The sequence below is a fragment of the Danio aesculapii genome, chromosome 19 (genome assembly GCF_903798145.1).
Source record: "Danio aesculapii chromosome 19, fDanAes4.1, whole genome shotgun sequence".
NCBI lineage: Eukaryota > Metazoa > Chordata > Actinopteri > Cypriniformes > Danionidae > Danio > Danio aesculapii.
This window is the reverse complement of record NC_079453.1, coordinates 31,951,206-31,964,989: the sequence shown is the minus strand read 5'-3', so window position 1 is coordinate 31,964,989 and position 13,784 is coordinate 31,951,206. Positions and strand designations below refer to the sequence as shown.

General features: G+C 36.9%; 1 protein-coding gene across 1 annotated transcript in view; it reads left to right on the top strand.

The window, feature by feature from the left end:
* The window catches only part of trit1 (tRNA isopentenyltransferase 1), a 58,780-nt gene extending 50,223 nt beyond the window's left edge, over window positions 1–8,557 (top strand). The window contains exons 9-11 of the mRNA XM_056480263.1: window positions 7,019–7,128; window positions 7,333–7,450; window positions 7,541–8,557. Coding sequence (XP_056336238.1) covers window positions 7,019–7,128; window positions 7,333–7,450; window positions 7,541–7,668 — 356 coding nt within the window. The 3' untranslated portion in view covers window positions 7,669–8,557. The remainder of the gene's footprint in view (window positions 1–7,018; window positions 7,129–7,332; window positions 7,451–7,540) is intronic.
* Window positions 8,558–13,784: the final 5,227 nt, after the last annotated feature.

Sequence of the window (13,784 nt, the reverse complement as noted above, 5' to 3'; positions counted from 1 at the left end):
TTGGACATAGAGGGAAAGCCCTTCGTTTAGCATCTGTTTGTCCCCAGATGGCCATCGCTGCCCTTTTTCTTCTAATTTCTATACCTCAGAGAGAGGAAGAGAAGTTAAAAGAGGTAAAGATACAAAAAAGAAAAAAGAATGTGGTCCACTCCTCGCATGGCTCAGGTAAGCCAGGTGTCTCTGTGCAAGCCCACCTGCTGCCGCTCTTTTCTACTAAGCACAATGGCAGACATAAAGACTGAAGAACTGCCTTTGATTAAGAGTGAAGCAGGCAAGAGGCAACAAGGTTTAGTTTGGGGTAAAGAGATGCTTTACATGAGTTAAGTGGGAAGCTCGGGTCTCTTGTGTGCAGGAACACCTGTGCATTTGATGCCCCTGCAAAACATGCACAGGCAAACTGAAAGAATTTAACCCTCTAAAATTAATGTATCTCACTAATGTATGACTTTCTGAGAAATCTCAACATTTGTTTATCCAATTTCATTGGACAATTTGTTGATGTAAAATACATTATTTATCGATTGATTTATTGATTGATTGACTGCAGTTTATTATTTGGTAGCCCATTACTTATTTCTTTTTTAGAGCTATTTTATAGTGTCTTGTATACTATTATGGATACTGTTGTTGTATTTCAGTATTATGTAATAATTATTGGTGTCATCTGTGTTTGCTCTAATTGTAAACAAACACAGGGTGATGAGGATAATAATTGCATTTGGAGCCGTTCCACTGGTCAGATTAGAACTGTCTGTTCCTTTTTTCCAGACGTGGAGAAAGTGTTTGTCAGATTTAGATTTTCTGTCATAATCTTCTGGTTGTAAATGGCTTGTTATTTGCATTTTATGCAAATAATGCAACTTTTAGCATAGTTATTTTTAAGAACGAACTAATTAAATGCTTCCTTGATTTTATTTTATTTTTTCAAAGTAGGGTTTGATTATGTGTCATTGTGACAGTGTAACATTTAACTCAGGTAAACAGGTGAGGGCTGAATGATGATATCAGTATTGCTCTTACGAAATACTGGCTCTTCTGTTTTCATAGTTAGTTTGTGCTGGACTCTGTTGATCTCTTTAGAGTAATTATCAGAGCATTACCTTTGTAATAAAAGGCTAGTGTTACTTAACTGAATACTTTTTGCATTCCGTAAGAGCTTGGGTTTCTTCATCACAAAAATCTTGAGTGATAAAACAATTCCAGCCGTCACAGACTTGGATGCAAACAAAAATCAATTAAACACTCTTGCGCAAACTTTGATTAATCAACAATCTATGCCTTTTTGAGTTCATTTTCAGTGGGTTTGTCAACTTACATTTAACTCAAAGAAAAGCAAACATTTGTAAATACAGGATGTCATTTCAAGTAGTTTGACAGTTCAGCCACACAATGTTTGAAAATAGCTGCTCTAAAAATATCTTTGCCAGAGAGATCCTGCTTTGAAACTGGTTATCACAGCAGGAAATTTTGACCACTCATGTCTACATAGGAGGTAATTAAGCCTCTGTGAGAATAACCACTGCAATTGGTCATAGTGACAGCTCACTGGCCGCAGTTGACTTTCTTGAATCAAATGATATTGGATTAGTTGTTGCTGAGCAAGTTTCCCCCCTCTTTTAGTGAGAAGACTAGATATGCACTACAATTTAACTTCTTACGAGTAATACAATAATCTATCACAGTAAGAAGCATCGTCTACAAATTGTGCAATCATTAATTGCTGTTCTATTTACTGTGGTGTTACTTCCTGATGGGGTTTTAAAACATTGTTCCATGACAGCACTGCATAGAGATGCATCTTATGCATTATTGACATTAAGCCTCAAACAGATAAACAGTTTAATGTTAGCTTAAAATGACATGGTAACAGTTTATGATATGGTACAATTTAGTGCAGTACCATGCAGCCAAGACCAGAGAAGGCAGAATGTCACTAATGGATCCTTTTTATTCTTTCCTTCATCATTTATACCTCTATTTTAAGGAGTTCAACCTATAATTCATGGGGATTATGTGGTTATTGGGTCTAATCAGAGAAGTAGAAGGATTTGAGTAAAGCATGACAGCAGGTCATGATATCTCATTAGTTTTAAAGATCTGGTTAACAGCATGGGAAATCTTTAAATCAAAATTTTCCCTTTTTCAGGTGTGATTTTTTACCACTAGATATGAAGGAGTTCATCTTAAAGGCATGTTTTAATATTTTATTTTATTCTTAAATTTATCTTACGTTTCAGACAGTCTGGTCAGTATTTTTCTATAACTAGTTACTAATTATAAGACCATACAAGTTCAATTCAATTCATATTTTTTTATTCATAGCACTTTTACAGTGTAGATTGTGCCAAAGCAGCTTAACATAGAAGTTCTAGTGAATTGAAACTGCTTCAGTCCAGTTTTCAGAGTTTAGTTTAGTTCAGTTCAGTGTGGTTTAAATTTCACTGCTGAAAGTCCAAACACTGAAGAGAACACTCAACAAGATGTTCGATTAGGTCCGGCTTTATAATTGTAACCTGAAGTGGCACTCCTTCAGTCAATGGTCTTATTGAGGTACAAAAGATTAGACAAATAAAAATAACACATATCAGTTGAAATTGTCCTATGCTATATTAATTTGCAGTTAGTGATGATGCTGTCTTTTTGTTTGGGCTCTGTCATTGTGTCTGCAGGTTATAGTCTAAAGTAGAATAGAGATTCGACTTTAGTTGCTTGCACATACAGCCAATGTTTAGCTTCTAACCACAACCTTCTGTCCGAAATTTAAAAACTACTTAAGTAAATGTGCTTGACTTTCCCAAACATATACAAGCCAAGGTAGGAGGGTTCAGAGATCTATTACTTCTCCACTTCACTCATTCCACAAAATCTCAAACCCATCTTGGTCACGGCACCAATGTAGAGACTTGAAACCTTGGTGTTTGTTTACTCTGTTCTTGTTTTTTTTTTTTAAACCCAAAACGTTGAATTTGAGGACCTAACTTGCCCTATACTGTTTGCTCTTGTGACTCGATATGGCCTAGGAGTCTGGTTGTTTCTCAATTCCAAAAACGCAGAGAACGGACTTGCGTTCTTGTGAAGATCGGTCTTGCCAGGTGTCCTCGGAAGAACGAACTCGAAGACCAGGAGAACAGAGAAAGCATCCTGTGAGAAATGGGATGCTGCGTTCTTTCTGATGGTCATGTGACCTTCACGTGTTTTTAATGGAAAATTTAAACATTACAGCATTCATACAGCGATTTACTGTTTTTCCCCTTTTCACAATATATACTATGCTTAAAGCCTTACAAATATACGTTGCACAATATAAATAAAACAGATTTTAATACCAATTTCAGCAAATAAACACCCTTAATGTTTATGCCTTTATTAAGATTTTCATGGTTTATATTCACCGTTTCATTTAGGGAAACTCCTGAGACAAATAAGTTATATCTTTGAACTTTAATAATAAAATAAAAATGCTACGCTTCCCACCTTCAGTTGCAATAACTTCTGGGACTTCTAGATAGATATCTTCATCCATGCGTCCTCGAAATCAAGAACACATCGGGAAGTTTTAAGCGTTCTCCATTCTTGCAGTCTTGAGTTTTGAAACTGAACTTTGGCAGTTGATGATGACGTTACACAAGAACGCGAGGACGCAATAACACTGAAGAACGCATATTGAGAAACAGGCTCTGTCTGGTTGAAATTGAGGATTGGCTCCGTCTTAATCTAGTTGTTATAGGAAACGCTTGTCATTTACTGCTCTGGGCCCTGGCTGGCATTTTAAAGCAGGGCTACTGCTTTGGACTGGACTTATTGTTCAGTTATTTTGTACATCAACATTGCTACACTACATTACATATTCATGGATACACCTAAATCTGAAACACTCCTGACTACCACATTTACATATTGTTTAAAACCATTTCTTTATTAAATTGTTATATAATTTTGTCCTTTTTGGGTGTTCCTTTTTTTTGTAACGTCCTTGTGCGCCATGGGACGTAACAGCTGTACATACATTGATGCTTTAAAACCCAGGTGTCAAACTCAGCTCTGCACGTTTTAATTCCAACTCTAATTAAACACATCTTATTAAACTGATTTAGTCCTTCAGGCTTGTTTGAAACCCACTGCTAAGTGTGTTGAAGCAGGGTTGGAACTAAACTCTGCAGGTCTGTTTGTCACCACTTCCTTAAATCATGAGATGTTCTGTTTATAAAAATGAAAAACTATTTTATTTCGAAGCCAAACAGTACCTTGGGCTTACAGATAAGCTCTTTGACTTGGACCCAGAAATTGTAATCTTTCCTGAAATTTTAGGAAGTTCTATGTGTTTTATTTTCCTCTGCATGTGCCTAACGTATAGGCCTGTCACGTTTTCTGTGCATGTCTGCTGTATTGTGCATTGATCAATAGTGTAGAGGGAGGCAGTGAGGTCGTCTCTGCTGACAGTGTCAGAATGCTGTTGGAGATTATCGAGCAGCAGTGATTCAGCAGCTTCAGACTGCTGCAGGCACTCCCCGCTTTACTTCATACTGATTCACTGCACCACATCCACACATTCTCTGCCTTTTATACCTTCCTGCCTTTACCATTTTTATTTATTTTATTTTTCAAGCTAAAGATTCAAATCAAACTCTGGACTGCTGAATAAAACCATCATATGATGACTTAATATGATGTGTCCAAAGCCCTGGTCTGGTCACCCAATTTTGTCACAATTTCGGTATGATTTCCTCTGTAGGGTGTCGTGGGGAGTCGTAAATGACAAATGTGCGTTGTGACGCAAGATTCAATTGTTTTTTTCGTGTGTAATGCGTCATAGTTCACGACAACCAATTCCATGTCTGCGACACTATAGCAGAAAGTCTAGCATGTTTAATTTTTTGATGAGTTCAGTTATGTGGGTGACAAATGCCAATCTTGAGTCACAGTCATAGCGCCACCTGCTGACAGAAGAAAATTTGGCTTAAATCTGTCATTTTTCTCAGGTTTTTTTATATATATCGGCGTAAATTATTATTGTTCGCTGTTCTCTGTCATCCTGAGGTCACCGGGCGGCAGTGAGCCCGGGGTGCGAGGTCCCTATCATCGCTGCTTGCAGCTTTAATTTATAGTTAAATCTGCTCGTGCTGCTGTTTATACATGGCACAGGGCAAACAAAAAATTGTCTGCATATTTACTTACGAGTCGGTCATGGGTGGAGAAGATCTATCATTGGTTTATGCAAACTTTTAACTACTTTTTCTAAAATATTAAGGTGTTTTAAGCAGTTTTAAGTTTCTGAGTTCTCTCAGCCTTCTAATCTAGTTTGTTCTTCCGAGGTAATCTGGCAACACGTTCAGTGCTGCTAATGCATTGAAAAAGCCTGTCTTCTGTATTGAAATTGCGTGATTAAACTAATTAAATTGAAACTCACCGGTAATGGATGATTTTGTCATTAAAACTAAAGTTTAGTATAAGTTTCTCTGAAAATGTGCATATTTCACAGTAATTTTATTTAAGCTATATATTTTAACGAACCAGTTTGTGCTTTGGTGCTGAAGCATGACTGGTTTTGAAGCAGGTCATTTTTAATGTTATTCGTTATTCTTGTTTATCTAGTAGATAAAGGGCCAACAAAAATACATTAAAATTAAGATAATTATACCAAATGTATAATATGTACGAATTATATTTTTGTTTGTGCCCATCCACTACTCGGCTGTGCGGGTGAATGATTTGTTTCGCTCCAAGGAAAATAAGGATTTAATTAATGCTTCACTGTACTTGTTGCATCACAAACCTCTGTCATATATTTGCAATTTTTTAAATATGTAATTATTTTAAAGATTATGTGTTTAGCATCTGATTTTTCTTTGCTGCTGATGTGCTTTCATTTTCTCCATCTCACTTGCGGCAAGTTCAGGGGAGGGAGTGTTTAATAAGCAACCCATGGCTGGAAAATATATATTTGGAATTAAAAGTAAATATCTTAATATTATAAAGGAAATATACGTTTGATCCTATCCATTTCGTAAGGAATGCCCTTAAATAATGTAGCCTAGATGTCAGCAAGCATCAGTGTTTATTGAGAATTGACAGAAGATTAAAAAAAAAAATTTGAAATTAACAAGATGAGAAATATTGTTATTGCAACACTTGTGACTGCTACACTCATCGTAGATGTCAAGGTGTGAAGGAATGTGTAGTCTTGCACATTTGTTAGCGATGACAAGTTAAGATTTTATCAAGATAAAATTGCAATATCTGACATAGTAACTTTCGTAACTGATAATAAAAATCGTGTGGTCTGACCTGGGCTTAAGAGAACAAAATAGTCATTTCATGATATACTGACATCAAATATCAAAAAGGAGAAGCCACTGTGGGCATTTTTTCTTGTATAATAAATGACTTGCTTACAAAATGCATTGAACATCCAGTGACTTTTTGATGTGAAAGACAACGCTCCTTGGGAGCTCAAGACACTGAAACTTTGATTATTGACTTTGGCTAAGGGGTTTTAGAATGACCAAAACAACTTATCAGATGTTTAACATTGTGGTCAGTCCGCTGGTTTGTTCATTAATGCTGTTGCGTTTTTGTAATTACATGATAGCTAATAACAAAATCACATTACTTTTTTTAAAGCACTTGCTAGAATTCACTCAGTAAATGTATTACAGATTTCTTTCTGCTAATTTTTTTGTTTTATTTACTTTTTTCCCAAAATGCGCATAAAAATAAGTGGATGGGAACAGCTACTATCTGATTTGGTTGGTTTGACATCTGAAGTTGAGACTACTCCCCGTGACAAATCAGCAAATCATGATCATTGTTTTTCCCCTGTGGACTCGAGCTGAAAGTTTAACATAAAGTAACCATTAGCCTAAGGTGAAACCATTAACTTTTCTCAATTAGATTTAATCTGAAAACACAAGTACACCGTGTTCACCCTGTTGCCTTGCACCACAATTATTCTGCAAGTTTAATCAAGGTGCTTTTTCATCAGTGTCATCTTTAATCAATGTATCATCTGAATCTTTAGGGCCTGCTAGCAATGTGCCACCTGTTTATGGTCTGGATGTGACTGATGTGACCAATTGGGAGACTGCTGTACTTACTCCTGCTCTAGAGATCCTGGACTGCCTCCAAAAGGTTTGACTTGTTTCTATTCCCGTACACATCATCGATTAAAACTGTTGAGGTAGATTGTGTTGCTAAAATCCAGTCAGTGATTTTGATAGCATTTGCTTGCTTAGAGAAAATTGGGTGTTTGTTTTCCTTGGTAGGAGACCAAGAAAGTAGTGTTTCATGCTTCAGGTCACCTCTAATATCACCTGTCTTTTTAAACCATTTTAGGGAGAGCAACCATCTACACAGCCAATCAAAGCAGAAGGGGTGGAGTCTCGCAATAAGCGGAGTCATCACATGTGCGATCTATGTGAAAAGGTAATCATTGGAGACTTGGAATGGACAGGTGAGTTTTTAATCTAGTAAAACCAGTGTGTTCTCAAATGTCTTAAAAGAAGAAATAAGATGCTAATACTTTACCTGTCTTTACCTTTAGCTCATCAGAAGTCCAAAAACCATCTTTATCAAGTCCGTAAGAAGAGGAAAGCGGAGCAGGCCACAGATCAGGACACGAAACTTGCTAAACATCAAAATGACTGTGACGGGCAGGTACCTGCACTATAGCATCCCTCGCTGCCTCTACTAGGGTGTTTTGGGGTCAAGCTTGGAGAAGGACCAAAGGAACGAAAGTACTCTTAATGTATTTATCAGATCAATATGACAAGGTACTTTGAGATTGATTGGTTTGCAGTGAGCAGCAGAGAAATCTCCAGTGTCCCTGTGGAGTAGCGAAACTTTACTTCAGGCTCTGTGATGTTTGGACCTCTGGATTTGGTGGTTTTCTCCATCTGCCACAGGCCTGTGGTTACAGTTAATGTCTGGATTTGGATTCTTGTGTTGGACGGATGTCTTCCCTGCTGCTGTTTTGTCTGAGTGGTGGTCTTTTTAACCACATCTAGCCACCTCTGTTGCCCTCTTAAACCACACTGTGGTGAGCTGTGCTAACCTTTTTGGCTGTTCTAACTGAACTCCAATACTTCACAGATGATTTTGGATTACTGGATCACATTTGTTTTCCTGCTGATCGAGAATGGAGGTTATTTATTCATTATTAAGTCTGATGCTGACTTTGCAAGTCTTACATTTATATTAATCGTCTGATCAGTTATTGTCAGCGCTTATCTCTTGAAGCAGATGTGGACATTCTTTCTCAGGATTCCCAGTGCCTTTACCCTTTCTCTTACAACATCAATCAAAAAACACACACATTCATGTGAAACGCAATTATATTGTGGAAAAGAGCAGCATGAACAATCTTCCAAATAATTTCTGTTTGACTGAAGGAATGAGTTTAAACGTTCATGAGTGTGAATGGGTAATTTTTCATAGTTTAAGACTTCGCTGCATTTGCTTTTTGGGTTTAAGTGTTGATATTTCATTATTTTTACAGAGTGATATGTCTATTACTGCATACATTATGCAAATGTAATTAAAGTGCTTTTTATTTTTTAAATGACTCGTCTGAAGAGATCTGTGTTTATCATCTAATCAAATGAACCAGAAAAACGTTTAGCATGAAGTCATCAGGGTTGCTTGGGCGATGAGCCACCAATACCTGCTCATACCGGCGCACAACTTCGTAATCCTTGGCAGCGAGCCACAAGCTACCTCTTTTTCATCCTCTCTCACTTTTGATCCCTGCTCCATGTCGATGTATGCACTCAAGTGTGGAATCTCAGCAAGTTCGCTACATAACCCTCATTAGCCTCCCTCTCTAGGCTAAATATACATCACACATACAATAGCTGGAAGGGAGAGTGTTTACATAGTGCCTGCAAGTGCCTGTCCCACATTTACACTGATTTGGGTCACTGATTTGGACTCTGCAGCGGGTGCCGGTGATTCCGGTAAGAGCGAGGTGAGCCTCTCATCCATGTGTATGTGCTTGTGTGTGGGTTTTATTTTAGCTCCCTGAGAGCTTGGCGGGAAAGTCTTAGTGGGTCAGCTGATCTTCCTCTTGACGGATAACAGCTCATTTAGACGAGGGAGTTTTCAGGGACGAAAGTGAATGGAAAAAAGGCAAACAGCAGTCAGCTGGGGTTTGTTGACCTTTCATGTCATCCGATTGTGCTTTTAAAGACCTGTCTGTTTACTTCATGAAATATTCAGATTTAACAGTATTTTAGTAGATTTAACACTCCTTTTAAAAACATTTTAGTTTATTTACTTGTCCTTTTGTTATGCCAGATCTGACTTTCCTCTGTGGAATGCAAAAGGAGAAATATTCAGTTTACTCACAATTCCAAGTCTTTATTTGCACTATTTATTTGGCATAGGGTGTCATGATAATTCATGAATAACAGTAGGTTTGTAGACTAAACTTCTTGATTGCTAATATCTCGTATAGTATGTAATAGTGATTGACAGTTGGCACAGCTATTGGGAAGCTTCAGGTCAAATTGACTAGCATGTTTACATTTTTTGATGCTCTACAATGGATTGACTCACGTCTGTGGTGTTAACCAATAAAAGCATGTGCAGATAACAAACATGTTGAAATGAAATTGAGATGGAATTATGCAATATTGTCTGTTTCCCGTTTCCTTATTTTTGGAGGGCTTTTATTCATGGCTTGTTTACACTCCTGCTTTCGAAAGTTAACTATTAGTTCCCCCTTTTTGATGACATCGCTCAAGTTGTTAAAGATGACCCTGTGTTTCTTGCTCAATTATTTGGAAGCCAAAGTTGCATAATCATACAGTGTCAACCATAACAGACTAAAAGCGTCAGTATTGCAATATGTGTATCTGCAGTAGTCACATTGCAGGATTAGATTATTTAATAAAGTTTAAAAAAATCAAGATATTGTTAAATATTATTTTTAATTATTTATACAATGATGACTATAATTTTACATCTGATTGTTAAATTTCTGTCCTTGAATACTGTTAGACTCCCCAGAAAACCAAAAACCACTGTTTATCTAACTTTTATTTTTGCTTTGTGGCATTTATACACTCGCCGGCCACTTTATTAGGTACAGGTTTATCAGGTAGGTTAACTGCTCGTTAACGCAATTTTTAAATCAGCCAATCACATCGCAACAGCTCAATGCATTTATGGATGTAGACATGGTCAAGACAATCTGCTGCAGTTCAAACAGTGCTTCAGAATGGGGAAGAAAGGTGATCACCAAAATTGGACAATAGAAGATGGAAAAACGTTGCCTTGTCTGAGTCTCGATTTCTGCTGTGACATTCGAAGGGTAGTGTCAGAATTTGACATCAAAACATGAAAGCATGTATCCATCCCATTCGTACCAATTGAGCATCGTGTCAATGCCACAGCCTTTCTGTGTATTGTTGCTGACCATCTCCATCCCTTTATGACCACAGTGTACCCATCTTCTGATTCTGATCTTCTGATGGCTACTTCCAGCAAGATAGCATGCCATGATTTAAAACACGAATCAACTCAGACCGGTTTCTTGAGCATGACAATGAGTTCACTGTACTCAAATGATCTCTACAGTCACCAGATCTCAATCCAATAGAGCACCACTGGGATTTTGTGTAACGAGAGATTGGCGTTATGGGTGTGCAGCCGACAAATCTGCAGCAACTGCATAATGCTATCAAGTCAAAATAGACCAAAATCTCTGAGGAATATTTCAATTACCTTGTTGAATCTATGCCACAAAGAATTAAGGCAATTCTGAGGGCAACCTTTTGGTCCAACCCGGTACTACTAAGGTGTACCTAATAAAGTGACCGGTGAGTGTGTATGCTTGTATTGAAATTTGTATTTTATGCAAATACACTGCAAAGAAAAAGACTTGATCATCCCAGTTGATCTAAATTAATGTATTCTTTCCAAATTAAGTTATTCAAATCAACTGGTAAAATTATATTCCTATCACAGTATACATCGCAGCCAAACAAAATATTGCAATGTCAACATTTTTTAATATCATTTGCCCTAGCGTGAACGAAGCATAATGGGAGTGACAATGCATCAGAAACCATGATTTTCACATTTTTAATAAAAAAGCTCTGTAAAAGGCCCCTAAAAGTGGTTGTAAATCCAAACTAACATGGACCATGCTCATCTTCAAAATGTGTCAATTTATAGACACATGATTTTCCAACATGATAAATCAGTGAAATCTGAGTAAACCGTTTTGTAAAGATACTGCGAGCAGAACTTCCCCACAGCTCTTTCCCCATTTATTGAACACTGAGCTTGCTTTTATGTTTATGCAAGAACGTTTGTTTACTTCACGCTGGGATGATTAGCGAGTTTAATACTGCTGTTGGCGTCATTCTCTTTGCTTTCTCCCCTCTCTCTCCTAACTGCTGAATCATTCCCTGAATAAAAGAAAACCAGCTGATCTAATGCTTAAATAGCACACTGAGAACTGGAGAATTGGGTCAGGTTTGTTAGTTTAATTGTCTTATGTGATTCAGTCAAGTACTAGCCCATTTAAAGTGCACGTAGATACTATAGTATGATAAAACAAATCCTACGGTGATTCCTATACTACCTGTGTTAAGTCAGTATATTGGTGTTTGTGATATCAGGCCCTTTTGTGATGCGGTTTACAGATACAATATTTTGTTCATTTTGGCCGTTTATACTCTATTTGTTGTCTTTTCATTGATATTGGCTCGTTTGATCTGAAGTTATCTGTATCTATATAGAGCACTGAAAAAAAACAAAACAAAACATATCAGGCAGTCCATATCTCTGAGGCTAGAGTTAACTTGACCCAGATGATAACGTTTTGAAACTTGAACAAAGGTGAACTATTGTTTTTGGATTTGTTTTAGTTTTTTTCCCCAACAAAATTGTGCTATTTTGATGAGCAATTAACAAAGTTTTAAGAGTATAATCTTTGCGAATATACAAATAAGATGTTTCAATTTCAGACCTCTCTCCCTAGGCTATAGAAATACTTTCAAAAGTGCAGTAAATCAGTAATGTAGTGAAACATTAATACAGTTTAAGATATCTGCATTACTCCTTTTTTACTCCTCGGCACAAGAAACATTTCTTATACCGGTCAGTGTTCTTTAGTAGTGTTTGTGGGAACCATGATATTTATAATTCTAGGGTTGTATTTTGAGGTTTAAAGAACAGCATTTATTTATAAGGTAAAATCTTTGGGTTTCATCCACATGGTGCAATAAGGTGCAAGACGTGTTTTGTACGATTTGTTACTGTTTTCAGACCAGCGCTACCCTAATTTTCCCATTTTGCGCCATGTTGTTTAAATAGCAAATCCATTTGCACCACTTTGTGGACTCATGGGTGTGCCGGTCTATAAAGAAAGTGTGGTAAGGTGCATTGTTGGCGCGTTGCTATTATGAGAAACTGAAATAAATAAAAGTACAGGGCAGAGCGTGTTAGTTATGCGCCTATGCAGGTTCAAACGCTTAATAAACACAGGATGTACAGCAATACACAAATGTTTACATATGAAAAAAATAAAGGATTAAAATGTTACAAAAATTATTATTTACTACATGGATATAAAAACACCTCCATTCTCATTTGCGGGGGGCTCTTTTTTGTTTATTCATGACAATTTGCATTTTTTATAAAAATTTTGTAATTATGATTTATTATTACAGTATTATTTAGTGTATATATATACACGTTTGTTTGTTTGTTTGTTTGTTTATTTTAATAACAACAAGTTTAGATTTGTTCACCTGTCGGGTTTTGGAGATGTATGCATCATCATATGGGGCATAAAAATGGACGCGTGTTTGGATAAAACTCTGTTTTTTGACCACACTTCGATATTATTGTTTGTTCATTTATTAATTTGCTGGAAATTAAAACTGAATTCATAAATAGTTTTGAAACAAATCTTTGCGCTTAACAAATGAAATTAAATATGTAGGCTAATGGATGTCTTAAGTGTAGTGCATACAACACCATTTCCTTATCCACAAAAGTAAAGGAGTAAAGTGTACAAGTAAAGAGAAAGTAAAGAGGCCGAATGGAGAAGGTTTGTTCTTTATCCTTACACTGCAGATGGTCTTGTAAACTGTTTTCTTGCTAGTGAAGCATTCAGTTTTTCCGTTGTTTTTCCTCTTACAAAGTCCGCTATGTAAATGGAAAATGCGCCATGGCATGATGCAACTGATTCTTAAAGGGAATGGAAAATGAGAGTCTGATTGTTTATTTTTTGCACGTTTTGCTCAAAACACACCCATAACTCGTTAAGAGATTATGCACAACCCTGTTAGACCATGCGCCAGGGTACAGACCATATTATTCCGTCCTTAAAATACAAAAGCGGATTCGGACATACCCTTAATGTTTTGCCCCATGCGCTTTAGACTTAAAAGTCATTATCGTTAAATTGTTAAAATAGAGCCCGATATCACTTTTGAATGATTTTATTGCACCTTTGCATAAGATCTTAAAAAGAATGTTTTTAAAAACTTTAGTGGATTTGAACTTGATTTATGTAAAAGTTTGTATAGAGTGAATTCAGACCCTTGCATGCTATGCTGTATTTGTTGTTCTCAGTGTTAGTATAGGGCTTATCAGGACATGTATCTGTATGGAGTGAATGAGGGTCATGGTTAGACACAGTCCATTCCCTCCTCTGGCCTCTTTTCAAGGTCCGGTAACCTCTGAAACCTAGCCTACATGCATGATTCGGTTTCCTTTCATCGTCTTATCTTGCTCTCTCCTTCGCTTTCTCTGATACCCCCCCTCTCCTC